The sequence below is a fragment of the Psammomys obesus genome, unplaced genomic scaffold, assembly GCF_907164565.1.
Source record: "Psammomys obesus unplaced genomic scaffold, mPsaObe1.curated_primary_1811, whole genome shotgun sequence".
NCBI classification, from domain to species: Eukaryota; Metazoa; Chordata; class Mammalia; order Rodentia; family Muridae; genus Psammomys; species Psammomys obesus.
In genome coordinates, this window is record NW_026591497.1 from 1,554,213 (window position 1) to 1,579,686 (window position 25,474).

At 55.0% G+C, this 25,474-nt stretch overlaps 1 protein-coding gene across 1 annotated transcript; it reads left to right on the plus strand.

Moving 5' to 3' along the window:
• Window positions 1-214: 214 nt before the first annotated feature.
• On the plus strand, window positions 215-25,240 carry Rtn4r (reticulon 4 receptor). The gene is made up of 2 exons (XM_055610274.1): window positions 215-462; window positions 23,581-25,240. Exons 1-2 carry the CDS (start codon window positions 441-443, stop codon window positions 24,978-24,980), a joined length of 1,422 nt encoding a protein of 473 aa, XP_055466249.1. The 5' UTR covers window positions 215-440; the 3' UTR covers window positions 24,981-25,240.
• Window positions 25,241-25,474: the final 234 nt, after the last annotated feature.

Genomic DNA, 25,474 nt, shown 5'->3' on the forward strand with positions numbered 1-25,474 from the left:
GCGCACCGGGCACCCTGGCCTCCCCTCCCGCCGCCCGCCGGCTGGCCCCGCATCCGGTAGCCACCGGTCCGCGCCCGCGCCGCGCGCCCAGGTGAGCGCCCCGCCCGGCGCCAGGCCCCGCCCCTGCCCCGCCCCGCCCGAGCTGGCGGGGAGACCAGGCGGGTTCCGCGCGTCAAACCACATGATCCCATAAAACATTCATCCGCTCCCGGGCCCGCGCTGCGAGCGCCCCGCCAGTCCGCGCCACCGCCCTCGCCCTGCGCGCCCGCAGCCCGAGAGCCCAACCCGGCCCGGTAGAGCGGAGCGCCCGAGCCTTGTCCCGCGGCCGGGCCGGGACCGGGCCGGAGCGGCGGCGCCTGGATGCGGACCCGGCCGCGCGCAGACGGGCGCCCGCCCCGAATCCGCTTCCAGTGCCCGACGCGCCCCGCTCGACCCCGAAGATGAAGAGGGCGTCCTCCGGAGGTGAGTGTCCGCGCCGCCCCGGAGCCGGGCTGCAGCGGGGCGGCGGGGGGCGCAGGGTTACGGCCGGCGCTACCGTTGCCGGGGACTGGTCGCCGGTCACTCCCGAGGGCCACCGCAGTGCCACGCCGCGCGCTGGCCGCCAGCTACTGGGCCCCGGGAGGGCGGAGCCCGCGGCAGCCGCAAAAGTTGCGGCTTTGCGGGAAAGTTGACAGCGACGGCGGGGCCAGGAATGGAGGGGTCGGAGGTTCCAGATGTTGGACCAGGGCAGGGTGGAGACTGAGGGTTGGAAGGGCGGGGTCCCACCTGCGAGCGCACAGGCGGCGAATGGGTTAATGAGCGGGGTTGGCTGAAACGTGGCCGCTGGACCGAGATAGGGTATTTTTGTCTGCCCAGCGGACCCTGCTCAGAAGAAGCTGTTTCTGGGGGGTCAAACGGAATAGGGATGAATAGGGGTTGGCAGAGGGCGTGGGGGACAGGTAGCGAGGAGGACACACGCGCAGAGCAATGCCTTCTCCTCCCAGGCATCGCTTCTCCGGAGGGCTCCATTGAGGGGCGTTGGTGCTCCAAACACCCCCTCCCTGGCAGCCCTGTGGGATTCCCTCCTCCCATCTGGGTGCGAAGTCCCCGCAGTAGGGGCGAGGGAGGATGGGCTTCGTGTAGGCTGGGCATGCCTTACCTGGAGAATCTGGAGTGAACCCGTTGCCTTCATTGCCTTCCCCGGTGCCCACCCTAGCTACCCTGCTGCTGTGCATGGTGCCGCAGGCTGCACACACGTTTCCTTGCACGTGTCTACGTGGGCTACATACAGCCTTGCACACCTCCAGTGCGCCCTCACACCAAATCTGCCCTAGTGTGCACATGCCTAAACACTGTGGTTGCACACACACAGACTCGAAGGGTGCATTTCCCTGGCCTCACATCTTGCCTACACGCCTATGATCTCACGTGCACTGCTGCGATCTTCACGCTTAGCGCATGCTGGGGTCCCTTAGTAGGACCCCACTCCCATGAGACATGCTCAGGTTTTGAGTAGGGAGGCTGTGGGCAGCTGGACCCACGGACAGAGGGGCGAGTCCTGGAGCCCCCTTCACAGTGCTCGGGTCTGTGTGTGTGCAAGAATGTGTCTATAACATGGTGTGCATCTGCACATATGTGATTGTGTGCCTGATCAGGAGTGTCTGTAAGCCCAGCTTCATGTTTCAGTTTGCCTCTGGGTGTGGGTGTCCCTGTGTCCCCAGGAGGGCTGTGGCTGTGCCCTGCCCAAGTCTGGTCCAAAAGCCTCGGGAATGTGTTTAGGGGTTTTGCACAGTGTCCCCAGCCCAGGCTTCGAGGTGCAGAGGCAGCCAGCCACTCCCCCACCAGCCAGGGTTGGGTCAGCGGTGGCCTGTAACGGGCTGGAGTCTACCTGGGCAGGGGAGATCTGTTTCCGAGCTTGCGGTTACCACCATGATAAAGGGCTCCAACCCTGGGCACACTTGCTTGCCTCTGCAGTTTCACTAGCTAGGGCATTAGCTATTCCATCTGATGACCTTCCGGTGGTGAGCTGCTCTGTAGAGCTCACCTAGCTCAGGTGTGGGGTGGGCTAACTACTGGCCGCTCCCCTCATGAAGCCTCAGGCCTGTCTTCCCTCTAACCCTGCATTTTCTCTTGTCCTACCCCAGCCCAGGGGCAGAAAATGTGCCTCTGTGGGAGGACCTCGGGCAGGTGTGGGCCCACTTGGCAAAGGGTTGCTCACCTAGCCCGCTGCTGTTTTCTTAAAGAGCTCCCAGTCTCAGCCTTCCTCATCTGCGACTAGGCCAGTCATCTGGGGCTGTTGGTCACACTTCTGATACATGCCCAGTGGGGCGAGCCCACATTTCCTGAGGAAGTGGCTCTGTTTGTTTTAATTTTTTTCATACATGATGTTTTGATTATGTTCTTTCCTCTTCCTCAGCTCCTCCCAGATCCTCCTCCCAAACAACCAACTTCATGTTCTCCCATTTTCAAATAAACAAAACAAAGAAAACCACCAAAAAAAATACCCCCAAAAATGAAAATCAAAATAGACGAACTAAAGAAACAAAGAAAGAAAATCAGTAAGAAGGAGAAAAAAAAAAAAAAAAAACAAACCTGAACAAAACAAACGCACACAAAGAGGCCAGTTTTGTGTTGGCCAGTTTCTCCTGGACATGGTGCCTGTCCTGGATTGCGACAGGGACTCACTGTGGCCCCGGCTGGCTGGGTTCTCTCTGTGTAGAACAGAGGTCCTTGATCTCAGAGATCTGCCTGAGTGCTTGGATTAATGGCATGTGCCTCCATGCTCGGTTCCCAAGTAGTTCTTATTGTTTTGTTTTGCAGCAGGTGTAACCACAAAGCCTAGGCTGGCCCTATGCTTGGAATCATGCCTCAGCTTCCAGAGTATTGGAATTACCTATGTAAGCCACCAAACCTTGCTTCCCTAGGAGTTTTGGCCCCCAGCTTTAAAATTCCCCAAATACGTTTTTTTTTTTTGACTCCTAGTCAACAGGGGTTTTCCTGGGACTCCTGCCAATTTAGTCCCCTCCTTCCTCCTGGAAGGTGTGTTGGGGTGCTAAGGGGGTGGTGAGCATGGAGAGTGATGCTACTGAGCCTTAGGCTCTGCCCTGTACCAGTGGGGTCCTGGTAGCCCTGCCGAGTCTGTTTCCTTCAGGTGGGATGCATCTTCTGTGGTTACAGATGTGTTAGTGGGGGTCATCTAGCAAGAGGAGGAGGACCCCCTCAGGGCTGGCCCAGGGCCCCAGAAGGTGGTCACTAGCCTGTTATCTAAGGCTAAGGCTGACTCCTTGGCTGTGAAGAGGCCCAGGTTTGTTGCTGTTGTTTGTTGCAAGTGGTGAGTTGTCTGTGAGGAGCAGGGTTTGTGGGATCATGCCTCCCTCTTGCCATCCAGGCCTGGCTTCTAGCATCCATTGCTTGCCAGCCTTCTGGCACCATGCCTTCCTTCGGAGAGAAGGGGTCCAGCTGGGAGAGGAGGGATCCAGCTGGGGGAGGAGGCAGAGGGAGCCCTTCTGCAATCGTGGGCCTAGGGCCCAGAGAGTCTCCCAGGAACCTCAGGCTGCGCATTCAGGAAAAAGGACAGGAGGAGGAAGGGGTGTGTGTGTGTATGTGTGTGTTTGCAAGGACCTGACCCTGCCATACAGTTACCAATGCTCCTGGCACCAGGTTATGCCTGGTTAGTGAAGTTCATGCTGCCTTGCTCCCATTCTGTGAGTCCTGATTTTCAACCCAAGGCAGGGCTGCCTGGGCAGCCATCCAGGGCCTGGACCCTCAGATCTGTAGGAGCTGGGGTGGCAGCTGTGCGTGTCTCTTCAGGGCCTGGTACCGTCGGCACCCTTCAGCATGCCTGCCCTGTGGCCTGGCTACACCCAGCCAAGGTCACCTGTGCCATCCATGTGGCCAAATCCCAGATGCTGCATTTGCTCCCCACCCCTCCATTGCTCAGCCGCTCATTTGTGGCCTGCAGATCCTACTCTGATCAGACGATGAAGGGGGTGCTTACCTCGTGGACTCCAGGCTTAGAGTCTCAAGGGGCAGTCATCAGTGTCGAGGGACATGCCCTCCATCCCCCTGCCTGTCCCCAGAGTGCGTGGGCCTGGCTAGGTCCCGGCACACCCGGTGTTCAGCACTGCCGTTTCTTCTTTTGTCACTGTATTTTAAACACTTTGCACATCGGGAACTATTCTTGTGAATCATGCTTAACTGACTGGTGAGTGTGGAACCCCTTCCTGAGAAGGCACCAAAATGTACTTGTTTAAACCCGCTTTGGCCTTCTGCATTACCTTCAGCCACGCAGCTCTCCGCATTCATCCTCACAAGTCCTCAGTGAAGGGCCTCAGGGCCAGACATGTGCCCCTCTCTACACACTTGGGCCAACTTCCAGCCAGGGCCTAATTGTGCCCTGCCCTGTCCCCAAACCATCTGAGTCTTTTTATACACATCAGGTGGGTGACATGGTAAGTGGACCAGGATTCCAGCTGTAAGAAAGGCTATCTGTTCAGCTGGCCCTTTGGGGCCACCTCTCTCCAGCCCTATTCCCATAGCTCCTGGGTACCATGTCTGCTGTGGAGGGTTGGAGGCTGAGGTGACTGAGGTGTCCCCATGGCAGTACCCATAGTCTTCTCCCGGGGCAGCTGGACCCAGAAAGTGGAGTCAAGAAGCAGGGGCTGTTGGCACAGCTTCCCAAGTGTCCTTGGGAAGATGCCGAGCAGGTGAAGCCAGCCTCCCTGTGTTGACCCAGGTGGCCCTTGCAGCACCCTGGCACATGGAGGCTGGCAGAGGTGGGGTGGAGAAGTGTCAGGAGCTGGTCCAGCTTCAATGGGAGCAGCTGCCCAGGGGTGTTCCTTGACCCTCCAGGAAACTGGAATTTGAGTTCCACAGAATGTTGCTGGATTTCTTTTTCTTTTTTCTTTTTTTGAGGGGTGGGGGTTGAGACAGGATTTCTCTGTGCAGCCCTGGCCATCCTGGAACTCTCTGTAGACAAGGCTGGCCTCAACTCAGAGATCTGCCTGCCTCTGCCTCCTGAGTACTGGCACTAAGGTATGTGCCCCCACTGCCTGGCTGTTGCTGGATTTCAAACAAAGGTTTTACAATCAAATTTGGGGTGGGCAGGGTTAAGCTGCTGGTGCAGCGCCTTTCCCACGGGGCATCTTGGGGCCTTGGTTTCACAGGGGGCAGGCATCTCCAAACTATGCAACAGACTCCATGGCCTGGTGTACTCAAGAAGCCATTTTTGGAAATAGTAATGGGGTTCCTTACGGGGGTGGAGGGGTCAAGGGGTGGGCAGGCCATCCCACACCAAGCTACATCCATGGGGTACCTGGTGGATGGAGGGACAGGTTTCTCCTGGCATTGTAAGGCAATGTGCAAATTTAACCTTTGGATTTATGACTCTATTTCTTTGCAGCAAATGTCACGGGAAATGTCAGGCAAAGGCTGAAGCTGGGTGAGGGGCCCACTGAGGTAGAGGGTGGGGCTGAACATGTTAGAGTATCCAGGGTCTCAAACCAGAGTGAGGCCCTAGGGTGCTCACTGCCTCCTGGGAGCCCTCTCAGATTGTCCCTGATCTGCCTGCAATCCCCTGTCCTATGACCTCAATCTGTCCTAGCTTTTGTGACCTTGTGAAGATGTTGGCTTTCTTCACCCTCCTGCCAGGCCCCAGATGGGGCCAGCTTGGGAACCTGACAGAAGTTTCCCCTCCCCCGAGTCCAGGCAGCCATAAGATCATATCGTACCGGTGTGCTGTGTGACCTTGGGCCTCACCACCCTTTGCTGGTCACTGGAGATGGAGATGTCATCTGTAGTCCATGGCTGTTTACGTGAGGGTTTTTTTTTCCCAGCTTAGTGTCCTGAAGATCAGGAAAACACAGACTCCTCCTCAATATATAGGGTTCTGTTCTCTAGGAGAGATGGTGGGGAGCCAGGCATGGTAACGGTGGCACTGGCTTGTAGTATCTGTCACTGGCAGCTGGGCCAGGAGCAAGCCCTGTGCACTGTGTGTACACAGGGAACACGGATGGAGAGCAGAAAAGAAGAGCCTTCTAAGAACCCACAGCTCCTTACCCCTACCCCACATCGTGTCCAGCTCAACCTGGCCTGGCAGTACTTAATGAACAGGAACTGCCTCCCTGCCAAGTTCCAGGCTAGTGTGGCTGGCCAGAGGTCCTTAATTCCCAAGACTACTCAGCCTGCACATGCCTGAGCCAGCTAGGCTGCTATTTAGGGTCACCAGCTTGAGCATCTCCCAGGTGATGCGGGTGGACAGGCACCTGGGCACTGCTCACACCAGTGAGCAGCCAAGCTGCCTCCCAACTGATACCACAGTTCCCCAGCTGTGTTCCTCTGAGCCTCTCCAGTCCCCCAAATTCAGCCAGATGGTTTCATAGCCTCTGCATCCATTGTCCAAGCCCAGCGACCGTGTCTCCCCTTCTCACCCCCAAAGAAAGTCCATTCTGACCTCCTGCTATCCCCTTCTAGCCCTCACTGCAAACCCATCTCAGAACCTCCCTCCCCCCTCCGAGGGTGCCCATAGGCAGAGATGTCCTCCATTCCACCCCAGGCTCTCTGCCTGCCGTGTCGTCCTCCCCTTAGCTTCTGAGCCTGAAGTTCCCCTGGTGGCGCCTTGCTCATTTGCTCTCCAGGTGGGCTAGAAGATCTTGTGTCGGAGCCATTCCTCGCATCTCTCATGGGTTCCAGTGTCTCTCCATCTCCACACCCTCCAAGCAGCCCCACCCTGGCATGCAGGGTTAGGGGGCATGGGCAGTGGGCAGCCACACCAGCAGATACCTGCAGAGGGAGTCCAGGAGGCTGCTGGGTATCAGCGAAGAAAAACATTCTCCCCAGTCACCCGCTCACCCCTGTATGGGCTGGGAAACACCCAGGCTGGTGGCCTCAGGGCCGTCAGGGCAGCCTTGTTGGCCACCATGGCTGCAGGTGAGGGCTCCAGGAACCCAAAGGCGGATGCTGGCTCTTGAGCCTCCCTGTTGGTACGTGGACAGCATGAAGGTGGACCTGCTGACGAGAGCCAGCTGGCCACAGAGAGCTTGATTTGGCCATGCTGGCCAGTTCCTGCTCATCCGGATGATGGACTCCTCCCAACAGGCTGCAGTACTCATACTTCCAGCACAGACCACAGGAGCCAGCTGTGGAAACTGAGGCTGGAATGGCATTGGAGCCCTTGGTGGAAAACAGAGAACCCAATTCCTGTACTTTCTCTGGTTTGTGTTCAGTCCTGCCTACCTCTGCCCAAACTGCAGACAGAAAATGGGATTAGAAGTGCGGGCCCCCTGAGCTCCCTTATCACAAGCCCCCATGTAGCACTGAGGAGGATCCCATGTCTGGAGTTGCCCCCTCCCCCAGCAGCCTTTCTGCCAACAGTGTCTTTGCCTGTTGTCTTGAGGGGGAGTAATGTTCTTGCTCAGTGGATGAGAGGGTATGGTAGGGTGAGGATGGGGTACCCTGGCTCCGGGGAGGCCCAGCAGCTGGGGACGCAGAAAGGAAGCTAGGACCTCTGCCAGGGCTGGGGTACCTCCACACCCTTGAGAAATGTGAGGTACAGCTTGACCCCTGGGCAGGAACCTGGCCTTGGAAACTTGGCTGACTTGGGAATTTGGACACCTTTGTTTCTCCATTCAGTTTGCAGGACCGCTAGATGGGCTGCTTGTATTCCTTCTTGGTCCTTGGAGGAAATACAGGCAGTGGACCCCAAAACTGTAGCTGGGAACAATTACATAGAAAGACAGGGCAGCTGTTGTCCTGGTCCTGGCCAGCCTCCAGAGCAGCAGTCCAGAGAGGGCAGCAGGCCAGCCCAAGGCCTCCCAACGTGTGCCACTTCTGCTTCCACACTGCCCTGCTCAGGGTCTCCCTTCCATGGAGCTCTGTCACCCGCCCCTGACAGGTGCTCATTCTTCATCTACCCTGGCTCCGGTGTCCCCATCCTCAGAGAGTACAGCATAGGCTGGTGTCCCAACCCCATGATGGTGGCATGGGAGCCTGGCAGAGCTAACCTCTCAGGTCCCTCTGAAGGTTGTAGACACAACCTCCAGCATTGTCTGAGGAAGTATCAGGACTGTTGGTGGTCCCCACAGAGAGTGTCCCTTGCCTACCTGCATGGCTCTGGGCATGCCTGGTCCTCTGGGTGTGCCTGGCCCTGCCCTTCATAAAGCTGATGGGAATGGAGGTGCCTGCACCGTGAGGAGGTTGGGCTGTGGGGATGGTAGACTCCCATTGCAGAGGGCCTCAGGTGGCGCTGGCCTCTCCCTCCTTTCTTTCAGCAAAGTCTTCCTGGTTACACACCAGCCCTGGGCAGTAGAGACCTTGAGTCTTTGTAACATCTCTTCTCCTCAAGTCATCCAGGTTTCAAAGAGATGTCCTCAAATTTCAAGAGAGAGAAAGGGGTAGTGTGGGTGTCAACAGTGGGATAAGGACCCTGAGGCCTGTTCTCTGTGTGAGGTTCCTCCCTTCCTGGTGAAACTGGAGCTGTGGCCAAGGGGAGGGGGCCTGGCTGCTCTGGTGTCAGAGGAGATGTTCCCCTGCTCCACGGGAGGCAGGAGTGCCAGGGCAGGCTGGCCTTTGGGCAAGGGGAGAGAGGAGACAGGGGAGGAACCCAGTGCAGAGCCCCAGCAGGACGCCCTCACGGCTCTGTGTGTTCTGCGGCCTGACACGTGGTCTCTGCACACTGGGCCGTGTCCAGGCTGTCTTTCATCTCCCTGCCTCGGCCCCAATTTATGTCAGGCAGAGGCTGACACGAGGACAGGTGTGACAAGTGTCTGGCTTCCTGTTCGAAAATTGGCAAAAGAAAAACTCTTCCCATAAAGATATTCCATCTACATACCTCCTGGATGTCAGTAGAGAGCCTATCACAGCCGAGACAGATGGTGGCCCTAATGTACTTCATCCTTCACCTGCTGCTGGAGTCACAGCCTGGCTACGAGGTGGTTCGAGGTGGTTCAAGGTGGCTCGAGGTGGATGGATGGGTGGTGGGGCATCAGACCTCTTTAGAGCCCTCCCTAACACTGAAGGCTACTCCATTCCCACCCCTCCCATAGGGCCTCAGTCACATCCAGCAACTCCACACTCCCCTGCCCTCCCAAGACAGCTACCCAGACCCAAAGCTGCAGGAGATGACTTCCCAGGGATCCCCAGGCCCTCAGGTCATAGGACCATCTCGATCAGCTGTGATAACAGCCCAGGGAAGGCAGGGTTTCCTTCTGTGATGGCAAGTAGAGAAAAAGAGGCTCTCAGCCCAGGGCCTGCTTTCCTGCCAGGTTATGGGTATTCATTGTCCATGCCTTGCCTGGGAACATTTGTGGTACAGACCTGCTCTGGCCTAGCTGATGCCCTGGACGCTAGTGCCCCTTCTATAGAGCTTGTGGGCACTGATCCCAGAAGAGGGTCTCACATGTGGAAAGGTGGGCAGGGGTGATGAAGGAGTGAGAAGGGTCCAGCTCCTTAAAGTGATGGGTGAGGCTCAGGGGAGAAGAGGCTCCCTGAGGCCTTGGGCCTGGGAACAAGGGGGACATGCTTGAACAAAGGCCTGCAGGAGGTAAGGGAAGGGCAGGACAGGGTGTTCTCCTGCACAGGGAGAGGACGTTTTCTCAGGGAGAGGCAGAGTGCTGCTGGCAGTCCTGCATGAGCCAGGTGTGAACCTCATGAGATTTGCTGATCTCTATTTCCAGATGAAAGAATAAATTCAGAGGTTGGGGACTCCACCTGAGCCCCCTGAACCCAATGCAAGTGAATCCAGGGCTCTCAGAACCTGATAGGCTCAGGGCTGCGCTGTGGTGTGCAGGGATGTCAGGGCACAGAGCTGCTGGTTTATTTATCCTCTGCCTGTTCTGGCGTCAACACAAGACCAAACAGAACAAGCCAGAAACACTTTGGATCTTGCCAGATCCTACTCGTGTCTGAAAACCTGAAGAGAACCCTCCAAAGTTTTGAGAGGGAGGTTGTACTAGCTCATACTGCCGTAACAAAATACCGTGAACTGGGCATCACAAATAGCAGAGATTAATTTTCTCTCGGATCTAGAGGCTAGGACTGCAAGATCAGAGCGCCAACACAGTCGGGTGCTAGTGAGCTGCTTGTTCCTGACTGGCAGATGGTTCTCTTGCTGTAGGAAATGGCCTCTCTTGGGTTTCTTCTAGGCCACGAATCTTTCTCAAAGCCTCACCCTGAAGAGCTTATCCAACCTTAACCATCTCCCACCAACCTCCTTCAAATACATTCATATCAGGGGTAGGATTTGCTGGTAACACGCCTAAAGCTCCAGCATTTGGGGGACAAGGCACAAAGATCAAGAGTTCCAGGCTGGGGCTAGAGGCTTGCCTCAGCAGTTAAGGGCACAAGCTGCCCTTCCAGAGGACTTCCATGTTTGGTTCCCAGCATCCAGCACCCACATGTATCTGATAACCTTCTGTAACTCTGGTTCTAGGGGCTAGGATGCCCTCTTCTGGCCGCACCCACATGGTATACCCATACACAAACATTTTGAAAGGGAAAATAAAATAGTCCCAGGCTATTCTAGGCTTTCGCCTCACACAGGTCACATAATGCCCAGGCAAGGTGCCACTCAGGCCATTCATGGCTGTCACTATCAGGCCTCAAAAAAAAACGTGGCCCCATTCTGTTCCCTTCCTGGAGCCCAATGCAAGAGGGTCCCTAGAGAGCCTAGGCCTCTGGTGCTCTCAAAATGAATGAATGAATGAATGAACGAACAAATGAAATAATAAATAAAATCACACTGAGGATTGGGACTTTGGGCATATGTTTTGGGTGGAAACTGAGCATAGTAGCTCATGCTGTACTCCCACTACGTGGAAGGCTGAGGCAGGGAATCCTTATGAGTTTGTGGTGGTGGGGAGGGACAGTACAAACATCCATCTGTAACGGAAGCAAGGCCACTCGAGGCACGCTCAGAGCCTCAGCACTTGTATGCACGAGCCTCCCCCAACCAGGAAAGGACCAGTGCCTCATCTGCCCTGGGCATCCCCGGGGAATGCTGTCTCTACAGGCACACAAAGGCTGCCACTTGCCTATAGGGAGCATGTAATTGCATGTGACAAACACACACAGAGCTCCTACTGTATGCTTGTCACTAGGCATGGTTCTGCCCCCATGGTGCACACAGCCCAGTGACAGAAACAGGCTGCAGAGAGACTGGCTAGGCAAGCCACTTGCAGCCTGTGGGTCCAATGGGAACCCTGGCGCCCAGGGCCTCTGAGGTGTGTCTCACAGGTGTATCACCCTGGGAGCAGCTCTCCTGCCTCACACATAAGAAACCCAGGCTCCTGGGGCATTAGTGATGACTGAACTGGCCTAGATAGCTAGATTTCAGGGTGACACAGCTTCACTGCTGCCTTCCAAATCTTCAAGGGTCACATGGGAGAGATGAGTGCAGTCAGACCTGAACCTAAGCCCCAACACCTACTGGCCAAGTAATGACCTGCTGCGGCCACCCAAAACAGCTGAGGAGTGGGTGGGGCCTGGTTGGAGGGGGAGCTGTCTGGCCTGTTGGATCAAGGTTTGAAATAGGAATTCCCAAGAACAGGTGCTGGTGTAGGACCTGGTTACTGGGCCTCCATGCGTCAGAATAGAAAGCCGAGGCTCTCTAGGGACCCTCTTGCACTGGGCTTTGGGGAGGGGAAAGAATGGGGCCATGTTTTGTGGAGTCATTAAGACTAGGACCAGGAAAAAGGTAAGTGCTTTTTGAAGCTTGTGCTATGAGTGGCTTGAGTGGTGCCCAAAATGGACACGGGGTGTGACCTGTGTGAGGTGAAAGTCTGGCTCCCAGATCCCCAAGAATCACATAGAGAGATGGATACAGCCAGATCTGGGAGTGGCCTCTGGCACTGATGGCCATGCTATGGTCACTGGAGAGGGCCTCAGTAGGGCTTCGGGTCTGTTAGAGAGGGGCCTTCCCTGCCCTGGTCTTCCCTCAGCTCAAAAGGAGTGTGGGTCCTTGACTAGTAGTGGGAACTCTTCCCTTTTCTTTTGAGACGGGGTCTCTTACCAAACCCAGATCCCTAATTTGTCTGGTCTGGCTGACTGGTGAGCTCCAGGCATTCTCCTGCCCCTGTCTTCCCAGAACTGGAATTACAGGTTCACGCTACCATGTCTGGCTATTCTGTGGGTGCTCGGCTTTCTAACCCAGGTCCTCACATTTACACAGTGGGCACTTTATCAACGGAGCTTTGCACATTTTGGAGCTGTGGGTAGGGGCAGCGGGAAAGCCACACCGAGTGGCTGATCTGACCCCTCTTGCACCCTGGACGTAGGTGTGCCCAGGAGTGAGGTTAGAGGTACCTGGTCTCCCTGGCTTCACAGCCCCATGGCCACCACCCCTCCCCCGATGCCGGCCATAGCACCCTAAATGCATCAGCAGCAGGATGTAGCCAAAATACAGTGACCTCCTTTTCTGTATGAGGCAGTAGTGCCTGGCTTCCATCCGTGCAGGTGAGAAGCCGCCAACAATTTCCATTCCAAATTGATTTCAAATAAGCAAGCATTATCACAAACAATCATATAGGAATAATTTATCACTCGTTAATAAAAGAGCAATTACTTATTCACATTGCCCCTGCCTGTGTGCCATGGGCTCTGTTGCAGGTTAGGGCTCTGAGAAATAGAGATGCTGAGGCCCAGGGGTTACAGTCCTGACCCCAGTACAAGATGGCCCTTGTCCTGCCTCCCCACCCACCATGACAGCCTGAGACCGAAGCCCGAACGAAGAGGTAGCACTGTGACAGTGAGAAGAAAGTGTCTAGGTAGGGGCTGGTCAGGTTGATAGAAGCGGAGCTGAGTGCTTGTGGAGGGACATTTGGGTTGGCCAAGGGAGAGGGACCGCAGGGCTGGACCTGTGAGCATCCCTCCATAACGAAGAATGTAGAGCGGGCCAGAAACCAAGGTGCATTCCCGGCCACCCTCGGCTGAGCAGGCCCCGCACCAGTGAGCAGCTTGTCCCTGCTCAGGATGCAGGCGCTCCACTTTTCAGCCCACGTTCGACTCGGAAGGCTCCGTGTCCTCTTCTCTTTCATGTGCCCTTCATTTTTCCTCAGGTTACGGTTGTCTGTGGAATGTTTGTTTCTCCTCTTGCCCCGTCTCATAGGAGAGCAAGCCCTTTGTCTCTCTCTCTCTCATTTTCATCTGGGGCCCCATCCTAGACCCTTGCCTCTCCTTTCGTGGGATGCACATTAACGTCCATGAGTGTATGTGTTTGTCTTGGCTGAGGGTAGGTACAGTGAAGGGCCGTCGGAGCCCTTCCATACTTGCAAGTGTGTTCAAGCTGGACTGGCTGGGCCCAGAATTCCATATTTTGAAAGCATTTCTCCTGAATCTTGCAGCATTGCCATTACCTGGCACACAGTATGCTCTGGTGAGCCTTACTGCTACCTTGGCATTGCTTACACCAGCTTTTCCTTCTGGAATCTCTTGGTCACCAGGAGCCTGGAGTTTGCCATGAATGCCCAGTGAGGTTCCTTGGCCCTGAGAAAGTTTCTGGTATCCTCTCTTGGATATTTTTTATCCTCCATTTTCTGTTTTCTCTTCATAGAATTGCCCTAAAAGACATTTGACCTATATTTGCCCATTGAATCTCATTCAGTTTTTCTTTTTGTTTTTCTTTATGGAAGATTTTTCTTGACCTTGTTTTCCAACCCTTCTATTGATTCTTTTAATTTTAGCAATTCTATTTTTAATTTCTAGACACTCTTTCTGGTTCTCTGGTGACTCCTTGGGGCATGGCACCCTGTTCTTGTTTTAAATCCACTTCTATCCCTGAGTGGGCTAATTAGAATTTCCCCCTAATTTCTGACCCTCCATCTGCCACCTCTCACATTCCTTTGTTGTCTGCTCTGGTGCATTTTTTACACACTGATAATTGCTGGTCACCCTTTCAGGGGAAGTAGGGTAGGGTTCTGCTGAGATGGGGCATGTCAGCTGGCAGGTTCTGAGCCTTTAAGTAGGAGCTTCCCTGGGCTTCCCCATATGCAAAGGGAAGAGACCCTTTTTTTGCACGTTCTCTACTCCACAGGGCATGCTCCCTGGTCACTATCATTCTGGGGAGGAGTGAACACGTGTCTGTATATAACTCACTGAGTCTACTGTGTGCTGATGGTTGGGTAGAAGAGGGAGAACAGTGGTTCCTGATGATAAGGCAGCGGCAGCTGGGGTTGCCCGAGCTCAGGTGTGGAAGGCTGTGCAGGCTCCCTGCAGCAGGACAGCAAGCCTGCTAAGATGACTGTAGAGAAGGCAGGAAGGACACGGCTCCAAGTGTGTTTTAGGCACAGCCTAGCTGTCCGCTCTCCTTCAGTACAGGCACAGAGCAGGGACAGCAAAGACACTGTGTTGATCTGTGCCTCGCCATCTCCAACTCCTCACCTGAATCACAGTGAGCAAGGTCGGACATACAGGATGGCTGTATCAGTCTTGGATGTCAAGCCACAGGCTAACTTCTAGGGAGGCAGGACATTAGCCCAGCTCAGACCTGGCTAGCGACACTTCAGTGGGGGCTGCAAGGCTACAGGCAGCACTGGATTCTGGAAAGGTGGGGCTGACTCAGCATGATGCTCAAGTTGCTGGGGTGGTGACAGGCTCAGGGGGCCTGGCCTCTTCGCCAGCTACTCTAAAAGTTGGTGGAATCCTTGGGGCTTGGGTACAGTTGCAGGGATCCTGGAGCCCAAGTGTGCCTTGTCCCCTGGCCTCACTGGTACCCAACTGCGGTTTTGCCTCAAGGCCTTTATGTATGGCACAGGAGTAATGGTTACCTACTCATTGTGCAATGGGGTGTCTTGGTCATTGTTCTATTGCTGTGAAGAGACACCGGGGCTGAGGCAACTTGTATAAAAGAAAGCATTTAATTGGGTGCTTGCTTTCAGTTTCAGAGGCTTAGTCCATTATCATCATGGCAGGGGGCATGGCGGGAGCCAGGCATGGTGCTGGAGAGTAGCTGAGAGCTTTATCCTGATCCCCAAGTAGAGAGTAAGTGACTGCACCTGGCATGGGCTTTTGAAACCTCAAAGCCTACCCTCAGTTGACATACTTCCTCCAACAAGGCCACACCCCTAATCCTTCTAATCATTTCAAATAGTGCCATGCACTAAGCATTCAAATATATAAGTCCATATAAGCATGCAAATATAGAAGTCCATAGAGCCTATTCTTATTCAAACTGCCACATGGTAGTTGTACCACAAGGAGGTCATGAAACTCCCAGGAGCGAGCTGTCCAGGAATGCTCCCTTCTTCCTCTGTCCTGCCCTGCTATTGAGCCTCCTGTGAGGCTGGAGTTGTGGCTGTGATGACAGTGCCTCCCTAGGAAACGGCTGCTGATCAAAGATAGCCTTGAATGGCTTCAAGCCTCTGATGCCGGAATAGAACCTCCTTACTGGGCTGTGATTTCCTGCCTTTGTGTGAAGATGGCTGCTCTCCACGTGTGCTCCAAGCTTGCCTCAGGCTGTTTTCTAGCCAAGTGCTTTGCTTTTACTTGGTATAGTGCTTATAGTGTTGATGATGGGTGGTCAAGATGGTGGTGGTGATAAGGGAATCAAATCAGTAGTAACTACTACAGTTTGGATCCTGAATATCCCAAAGAGATTCTGAAGACCTAGCCCCTGTCCATGGTAATACTGGGAAGTGGCAAAATCTATAGAAGGTTATACCTAGGAAAGGGAAGTTAAGTCATTGAGTATGTGTCCTTAAAGGCATGTAAGGCTACATCCCCTCTCTTTCTTTCTCTTTTTGTTTCCTGGATGCCACAGAGTGAGCAACTTTCTTTGCTGTTTCTTCTGCCATGTTCTTGCTCTGGGCCCAAATTTCTAAAACTGAGCCAACATGAGCCTTACCTCCCCAAAACGTTGACTCAGATTTTGCCACAGTGACAGAAAGCTGACTAACGTAACACTGTGACTGTGATAACGATGGTGTGGTAATGACAGTGATGGTTGCAGCACAGTAATCATGGTGATCGAGACGGCAGTGATGCCAGTGACAGTGATGACGGTGATGACCGTAGTGATGGTGGTGGTGCTGATGGTGACGGTGGTGATGATGGAGATGCTAACATTGGTAATGAGAAGAGAAGGTGTGTATAGCTCACTCTCAGTTTGTGACCCTGGGATGGGTCTGCATGAGTAGCTGGTTCTGCGGTCATCAGAAGTGGTCCAGACCTTCCTTTTTGTCAAGAAGTAGTTAGTGCCTTCTCCTTTCCTGGGCTAAGCATTCTCACACACAATAAATCCTTTTTTCTGAATTGTGAATGCCAAGGCTAGGCTCTTGACATCTTGGGAAGTTTATCAGTGCTGACTTGCTCATGGCCCATGCTTTCATTCCTACCCAGTCCAAGGACTGATGTTAGCGGGTCAGAGAGCCAGCTCCACTGGACCTGGCCGGAGCTTCTGAGGCAGTTTACAGCAGAGAACCCTGCAGACATCCTGGAGGTGGTTACACTGGCGTAGCAGAACCATCACGCCAGCTGACCCCCATCTGAGCAGGGCCACACACAAACCCACCTCCCTTAGGTTTGCGCTCCCTCTAGTGCCATTATCCTTCCTTCCCAGTTGGGAACTGACCCCTACTACTTCCTCCTGATCCCTTCCTTAAAAACAGTTTTGGTCTTTTGCTTTGTTCTTTTTTTTTCTTTTTTTAAGTTTTTGAAAAAAAAAAAAAATTAAGTGTATGAGTGTTTTGCCTACGTGTATAGGTGTGAACTGTATGCTTGTCTCATGCCCTCAGAGATCAGAAGAAGGGATGAGATCCTCAGGAACTAGATTTAAATGAGATGCTGCGTGAGTGCTGGGGACCAAAGTGGCCCCTCTACAAGGGCAGCCACCTGTCCTGCCCCTGTTTGTTTGTTCTCAAGACAGGGTGGCCTTGAACTTATTATGTAGCCAAAGCTGGCCTTGAACTCCCGACCTTCCTGCCTCCACCTCCAAATTGCAAGATTAAGTGGTTCCTACTCCACCCAGCTTGTTTGGAGGGTTTTGAGACAAGGTCTTGCTATGATTTGACCTTGAACTCATAGTCTTCCTGTCTCAGCTTCCCTGTTTGATTTCCAAATTGTACTCTACTGTGCATGCTTATTTCCATGCCTCCTGACAGTGTTCCTAGCAGATACTTGATTTTTCCATAACCTGGACAGGATTTCAGTATTCACTACTCCCTTTCCACACAACTTCCAACCCCCTCCCCCAAATGCTGATGGTGCTCACTGTTCCTCAGAGCTAGCCCTGCACTAAGGTGAGACCACTGCACTCAGTCCACCCAGCCATGCGGGCTCGGCAGGATGAATGCTCCTCTTCGACCCTTAGTCAGGAGGCTGAACGGCCTTGGCAAGACCCTGTGAGTGTGAAGACAGCAGCGCCCCACACAGCAGGCGTTCCGTCACAAAGCGGGTCAGCAAACTTCCGGTAAGGAGGCCCCAGCATCGTGGGCCACACCATGTGTTGTGCCAGCGTCACTGTGCCGAAAGCGGCCCTGGATCGTGGGTGAACATATAGATGTGGCCGCATGCCAAACAAACAACAAAAAAAAGAACCACCCCAGCTGTAACAGCCAGCTCTTGGGCCAGGTCATCCAGGGCCCCTCAGCTTTCCTTCCAGCGACATGGACTCAGTGCTCTGGCATTCTGAGGGGGATTCCGCCAGGAACATGTAGATGGAGAGGATTGCATTCTCCCTCTTGGATCCTTTGTTCCCATTGGCACTCCCTGCCTGTCCTGCCGCTGCTACTGGCTCCATGACAGAGGTCTCAGGAGGCTAGGTGGCCCAGCTTAGGAGGTGTGCTGGCTCTTCATTAATCGGCCATCTCTAGCAGGGTCCTGTCTGCCAGGTTTTGTCCTGAGGACTGATCCACAGTCAGTGGGTCCCAGAGGGTAGACGCCAGAGGGTGCAAGCTGATGCTGGCCTCGAGACCTGCACTGCTGATGGTTTTTTTAATAGCAAAATAAGTTCAGCCTGGGCAGAGGCCGCCTGCCTGCTTGGCGGATGTGTTTTACACATGGGGAGGTGTCGCCTGCTTCCTCCCACTGCAGGGAAAGAAGACCCTCCACTAGCCCCCTCAGCCCCCTCAGCCCCCTCATACCGACCCATTTCTGCCTGTGCCCAAGGGACACTGGCTTCTGTGATTCCTTCATCCTGTTTTGCATTCTGCTTGTACTAACAACGCATGGCTGTACCTGCCTCCCCCCACCCCCCCGCCTTTGCTTGCCCCTATAGTATACGTTCTTATCTCTAGTCGAGGCCAAGCACCCAAGTTCTATACTTACCCCACGTATTATCATTCAGAGCGAGATCAACAGCAGATTCAGGGAGAGGGTGGGTGAGCCAGAGCTTGGTCTGGGATAGTCTGGGATACTTGTTCCAGAAATAGATATGAGACACGAATGGCAGAATCCAATACTATAGACCCTGCAGGTCAGGCACCCCATCCAGGATGGAATCAGAATGGGTAAGAGGGAAGAGGGCCATGTGTGTGGCAGTCCTGAGGCTTAGGCTATGACCTAAGGAGGTCTCCTTCACAGGATGCCTGTGGTAGGGATATGCCAGTCACTGGCGGGTTCCTCATTAGTGTCCTTGGGGACTGAAGCCTGGCCTGGAGGATGGATTGAATTAGCAGCAGGATCACAAAGGCCTAGGGGTGAGAGGCTTGTAATTAGGCAGCAGGTATTTGTTGGCTACCAGCTTCTCCTCAGAGAGGGGGCACTGATCGCCAGGTTAGATGGGCTTCATCTAACCTAATGGTGCTAGAGGTACTTGGCACCACAGGCCCACAGAGCAGGACTCACAGAGAGCTCCATGGAGGTGAGTACCAGAGTAGAATATGTTGCTGGACCTGGCGAGGCTCTGGAGCGTTTCAGGTAAGCAACAGGACAAAAAAATGAATTCTAGGGGAGACTGTTAGCACACACACCTGTAATCCCAGCTACCTGGGAGGCTGAGATAGGCATATCACAAGTTAAAAGCCAGCTTGGACAAATTCATGGTCTGTCAGTCTCAAAAACAGCAATGAAAGAGCAGGGCGTGGTGGTGTATGCCTTCAATTGCAGCACTCTGAAGTCGGAGGCAGGGGGGTTTCTGTGAGTTCTCTGAGGACAAGAGGATGACCTGACACAGTCAAAAGCTGTTTCCAACATCTCTGCTCCTATTGTAATACATCAACTGTAAGGCCTCAGTTTCCCAGCTGCTTAGGGCCAGGCCTGAGGCACATGGGCATGGGTCATATATCTGTCTACCATGTTAAATGACCTTGCCCACTGTCAACCTGGCCTGTCTGTTTTGCTCTGTAGTCAAGATCAATAAAGGACAAGGCCTCAAAGGACCAGGACAGGGCAGCGGAGGCTGGTGACCACACCCTCGGGAGAACCAGGGTAGGCTGAGTTCTGTAGGACCTGCCACCTTCCTGTCCCCATTTGTGCTCTGGGGAGCGCCCAGGAAGAACAGTGTGAAAACAAGCTGCCGCTGTGCGTGTCTGGACCCAGTGATGGATAGAAGGCGAGCAGTGTGTGTGTGTGTGTGTGTGCACGGTGTGTGTGAAATAAGTGAATGTGAGGGTACAGGTGGGGTGGGGCTCAGTAGTGATGGGCTGGCAGGAGTGAGGAATGGGCTCAGGGGAGGATGCCTTGACTGTCTGCAGTGTGGGGATGATACTGGTTCTCCACCCTCTGCTGGAGCTATTTCTGGTCTTCCATGCTGAGCTGTTCTGCCTTGTAACTGTGGTCTTTTCTGGACTGCCTCAGCAGTCCAGCCCCTCTCCAGCCTTCTGACCCCAGCCTTCCAGCCCTAGACAGCCAGGAGAGCCCATGCCCAAGTGCCTATCCAACAGAGCAGCAGTGGAGCAGTCCTGGCTGCCCAGGCCACACAACAGTCATCCTTCATGAGCTGGCTAGGCTCTCCTTGACAGCCCTCAAGGTGGTGCCCTGTCCCCCACCTCCCCTTCCTTTTAAACTGTCTCAGGACGGGGGCAGGGCTTCAGTCCTCACTGCCTCAGTTTCCCGATCTGTAAAGCGAGGCTGCTGATGATGGTAAGAGAATGGATTCCTCTGTGGCACCGACTTGAGGCCTTTATACCTCAACTAGTCTAACTGGTAGGCTCCCTCCAAAGTCCATGGGGTAGATACTTGTTCTTCGAGAGACACTTCGAACTCAAGGGCACCCAGCTGGTAGAAGGATGAAAGTCAGTGCCCTGGGTCTATGAGGATGTGAGCTTGCACTGTCTCTTGGCCTCATCAGGGTAGGACAAGAGGGCATGGTGTATGCAGGACCGCAGTGAGCTGGTCCTGTTAAAGAAGCTAAAGAAGGCAGCCTCCAGGGCTGCTGAGGCGAGCTGCTGACCTCAGCAGTGCCTGCCTGCTGGCTCAGGTGGCTGCTGGGCAAAGCCCCAGAAGCTTCCCCATCCTACCTACCCTTCCCTTTCTCCCCGTTCACGCCCCCCTCCCATTTCCTGGCTTCCTTCCCTCTGCCCAGGATTGCTTTCTGCCTTCTATTTCTCCCCCCACCACTCCTCTCTCCTTTTCTTCCATCTCTCTCCTTCCATTTCCCTACTGTCCTTTCGTCTCTCCCATCTCCTCCTTCCTCCCTCCCCACATTCCCTCCTCAATGAATGTGAATATGAGCTCTTGACTCAGAAGAGCTGTCGGTACCAGATGAGTGCATGTAGGCCAATGGCTGTATCCTACCTGATCTGGCTGCCCCGGGTAGAGAGGGACCCTGGGGTCTGTATCTAGTTATGGTCCTCCCTGGGGAATTTCAGAGCCGTGTGCACTAGGAAGCCAGCCCTTCCCACTGTACCCTCATGCCCCTGTGGCACCCTAGATGACCTGAGCTGAGCCAGAAGCCACTGGCTATGACCCAGTTCCAACATCCAGTGAGTTCCTCGTGGGAAAGCCCCGGAAGAGACCCACACACGTCTGTAGGAATAGCTAGAGAAATACCACTTTATGCATAGCACATAAGGCTGGCTCAGCTGGGTGTAAGGTCCTGGAGGGGTCTCTGCCTGGACTCCATGTAAGAGAGATGGACCTCCCAGGACCACTTCTGGCCCATGTGTACATGCCAGGTGCCTTCTGAGAATGGGGACTTGAATGAGAGTGTCTGGTGGAGGCTACAGGGAGGCAAGAGGCCGCTCCCACGAGAATCTGTGGGCATGTTTAGGAGTGAAAACCAAGTGGGTGTAGAGGGGTCCAGGCTCCACACTCAGGGCACTGCAGAAACCACAAGGATGAGCCTTCAGGAAGGCCTGCAAGGTGGCAGACAGAGATTGACCAGGGCAGCCCTTGGTGGGGTCAGGGAAACATCCTTACAACGCCTGGTCAGGTGTATTTGGGTATTTCCCCAAACCCCTGCTGTGAACACAAGCAATGCTGCAAAGTTGGGTTTGATTATCTCATAAAAAAAGATGCCCCCTCATGCTTGCTCAGCGCAGGGGTTGCTATGGAGACCAGCGGGCAGGCCCCAAGGGGGGCCAGGCTGGAGCCAATTACTGTGGCTACAGCGGAAGAGCCTACCCCAGCCCCTGTGCTGACAGGGTAGGTGAGAAGGGCCGCCTCTCCGAAGTTGATTTCCAACAGAAGCACAGCTGTGTCCTTTTCCTTCTGCCTGGCAAGGCTGAGCACCACGTAGCCACTCCTGGTTGCCCACCTCCCTGTTGTGGCTCAGCTCTGGACACCCGCTGACCCCAGCTGAGCTACTGTTGGACAACTAGGGGCTCTACCCTGTCTCAGTTTACCATCGATGGGGTGGATAGCACGGAGAGATCAGAGGTGCCTTTGGTGTTTGTGAGGTCCCAAGTTGGCACACACGTTGTGTGTGATAGGCAGACTGGTGTGACAGGGCTGATAATGTGACCCACCTGTCACCCACGGCGGTAAAATCTCCAGAAAGCCCCTCACTTACACAGCCCTGGGTTCTGAGGTCGGACCAGGAAATGCCGTGTATACGTATGGTGTCCTTTTGTGACAGCAGAATAAAGCATAACGGGGTACTGGCTGTCCCGGGGAGGACAGGCAAGAAGAGAATGTGAGGGGAAGTGAGCTGCTTAGAGTCTCAGGCCCCTGTGCTGCCCACACATGGCCAGCCCAGGAGGGGGCATCGCTGGGCCTGGCTTGCCACTGTGGTTGCCAATGAATGACCCCAGGCCCAGTAAACCCAGGCTAGTAGAAGAAAACCACTGAGTGTGAAGAGAGGAGCCCCAGAGCCTGAAAGCTCTTCTTGGCTGGTCGGCTCACCTGGCCTGTGGGGATCTGGATTTAGAGCAACAGTCTGCACTTGCAGAAGAGGACCCTTTGTGGTAAGGGACCTAGTGAAAAGTACAAGTCCCAGAGGCCAAGGATTGGTAGGGAAAGCTAGCTCCTGGTCTGTCCCCTCCTCCCTGGGGCTGCAACTCCAAGCAGTTAGCCAGCCTCGGCCTCCTGTCTGCAGAATCCTGCTCTTAGCTAGCTGCCAACACAGGTGTTAGCTGTCAATGGAGGTGTTAGCTGATAAGCCATAACCCTCCCAGGGGGATTCACATTTTAATAGACTCACTCCTGAAAGAGCCTTCGGCATTGAAAAGGGATGGGGCTCTAGTGACAGGCCAAGAAGCTGTATCCTAGGGACGAGGCACTCTGGCACTAGCTGCAGGCTGCTGCTGCTTATGTAGGTCCTTGGCCACACCCAGGTATATCTGGCCCAGAGACCTAGGATGGGGCATAATGCCTTGGGGCCACTAAGAGAAGTGGGATGGCAACAGGGATGGGCAGGGAGGCTGGGAAGGGATGGATCAGAGAATGAGGCCAGGGGAGGAAGCTGCGAAGGTGTTCACAGCCAAGTCAGGAAGTGCTTAAAAGGGAGGCTGTGTGGAGGAGGAGGAGCAGTCTGCCCTGGGGGCCTGCAAGAGGCTCCTGGGGTGGGATCTTGTACCCTCCCTTCCTCCCTCCCTCCCTCCCTCCCTTCCGACACCCAGGCTCCTTTTCCCTCAGAGGTGTTAGTGAGAAGACCTACCCCAGGCCTCAGGAGGCCTCTACAGGGCTTTCCTAGCCCTTCAGGGGCTGCAAATCCTCTGTTCAAGCTGCCAGGGGTAGTGAAGAGCTGTAGGGGTTTGGGCAGGGCATGGATTGTCCACACCTCTGCCGCAGCCTGGGCCGAGGGTCCTGGCAGACCTAAGGGCTGCATCTCAGACTCTCCCAGGGTGTTCTTCCATCTTAACCTGTAGTCTCGTGGGCTGATCTGGGTAGACTGAGGATAAAGCTAAGACTATTGGAGACAAACAGCAGCAGGTCCCAGGGGCTCTGTGTATGGTGCATGCAACTACCCCACAAGGCTTTCACATGTGTGCTTTTGGTGACCAACCAAGCTAACCCCGTCGGGTAAGCAACCGTGCAATAGTCATGCCAGCAGGTCTGAGGTAGGTGGGGGGTCTGGACGACATCACCAGTGTAGAATACTTGTCTCCAAGGACAACTTAAAGCCCAGTATTGTCTCTATGGTATGGAAGGCAGAGGTCCTCCATCCCCATTGCCAGGGCTGGCAGCCTTTAGACTCTGCCCAGTCCCTGGAGGCCCAACCCAAGAAGAACTGGTTCCAGCATCAATTCCCACCTCTTGGGGCTCCTGTCTGATCACCTTTTCCTCTGCCCACAGGAAGCCGGCTGTTGGCATGGGTGTTATGGCTACAGGCCTGGAGGGTAGCAGCACCATGCCCTGGTGCTTGTGTGTGCTACAACGAGCCCAAGGTGACAACAAGCTGTCCCCAGCAGGGCCTGCAGGCTGTGCCCATTGGCATCCCAGCCTCCAGCCAGCGGATCTTCCTGCATGGCAACCGAATCTCTCACGTGCCAGCTGCCAGCTTCCACTCATGCCGAAATCTCACTATCCTGTGGCTGCACTCTAATGCACTGGCCCGGATTGACGCCACTGCCTTCACCGGTCTGACCCTCCTGGAGCAGCTAGACCTCAGTGACAATGCACAGCTCCGTGCTGTGGACCCTACCACGTTCCGTGGCCTGGGCCACCTGCACACACTGCACCTAGACCGATGCGGCCTGCAGGAGCTGGGTCCTGGCCTATTCCGTGGACTAGCAGCTCTGCAGTACCTCTACCTACAAGACAACAATCTGCAGGCACTCCCTGACAACACCTTCCGTGACCTAGGCAACCTCACTCACCTCTTTCTGCATGGCAACCGTATCCCCAGCGTGCCTGAGCACGCTTTCCGTGGCCTGCATAGTCTTGACCGCCTCCTCTTACACCAGAACCATGTGGCTCGCGTGCACCCACACGCCTTCCGGGACCTTGGCCGCCTCATGACCCTCTACCTGTTTGCCAACAACCTCTCCATGCTTCCCGCAGAGGTCCTAGCGCCCCTGAGGTCTCTGCAGTACCTTCGACTCAATGACAACCCCTGGGTGTGTGACTGCCGGGCACGTCCACTCTGGGCCTGGCTGCAGAAGTTCCGAGGCTCCTCATCAGAGGTGCCCTGCAGCCTGCCCTCTCGCCTGGCAGGCCGTGATCTTAAGCGCCTGGCTGCCAGTGACCTCGAGGGTTGTGCTGTGGCTTCAGGGCCCTTCCGTCCCATCCAGACCAGTCAGCTCACTGATGAGGAGCTGCTGGGCATACCCAAGTGCTGCCAGCCGGATGCTGCAGACAAAGCCTCAGTGCTGGAACCTGGGAGGCCGGCTTCTGCTGGTAACGCCCTCAAGGGACGCGTGCCACCTGGTGACACTCCACCGAGCAATGGCTCAGGCCCTCGGCACATCAATGACTCTCCTTTTGGGACTTTGCCCAGCTCTGCAGAACCCCCACTGACTGCTCTGAGGCCTGGGGGTTCAGAGCCACCCGGACTGCCCACCACTGGTCCCCGCAGGAGGCCGGGTTGTTCCCGAAAGAATCGCACCCGCAGCCACTGCCGTCTGGGCCAGGCAGGAACTGGAAACAGTGGAGCCGGGGACGCAGAGGGTTCAGGTGCCCTGCCGGCTCTGGCATGCAGCCTTGCTCCTCTGGGCCTTGCACTGGTACTTTGGACAGTGCTCGGGCCCTGCTGACCAGCCACCAGCCACCAGGTGTGTGTACATATGGGGTCTCCCTCCATGCCTCCAGCCAGAGTCAGGGACAGGCTCTGCGGGGCAGGCCAGGCCCTCCCTGACAGATGCCTCCCCGCCAGCCCACCCCCATCTCCACCCCATCATGTTTACAGGGTTCCGGGGGCGGCATTTGTTCCAGAACGCTGCCTCCCACCCGGATCGCGGTATATAGAGATATGAATTTTATTTTACTTGTGTAAAATATCGGATGACGTGGAATAAAGAGCTGTTTTCTTAAGCTGTGGCCTCTTGGGCTGCGGTACTGTGGGTGGTGAGAAACGAGGGTGGGTCCCAGCATAGCATCTCCTTCAGACACTGGCACAGAAGGCCTAAGAGGAGCTAGAGCTGCCCACCCTTGTTGGTGGGGCAGTTTGGGCTGAGCGGGGGTGGGGAAGCTCATGTATGGAAGTGAGGTGACGTTCTCACCTCCTTCCAGCTGCAGCAGGGAGCTTGCC

Excerpts from the sequence above, each read along its gene's own strand:
- Rtn4r (XM_055610274.1), top strand. The coding sequence starts at position 441 with ATGAAGAGGGCGTCCTCCGGAG. Across the intron at positions 463-23,580 it reads GAAGAGGGCGTCCTCCGGAG|GAAGCCGGCTGTTGGCATGG; the intron begins GTGAGTGTCCGC and ends CTCTGCCCACAG.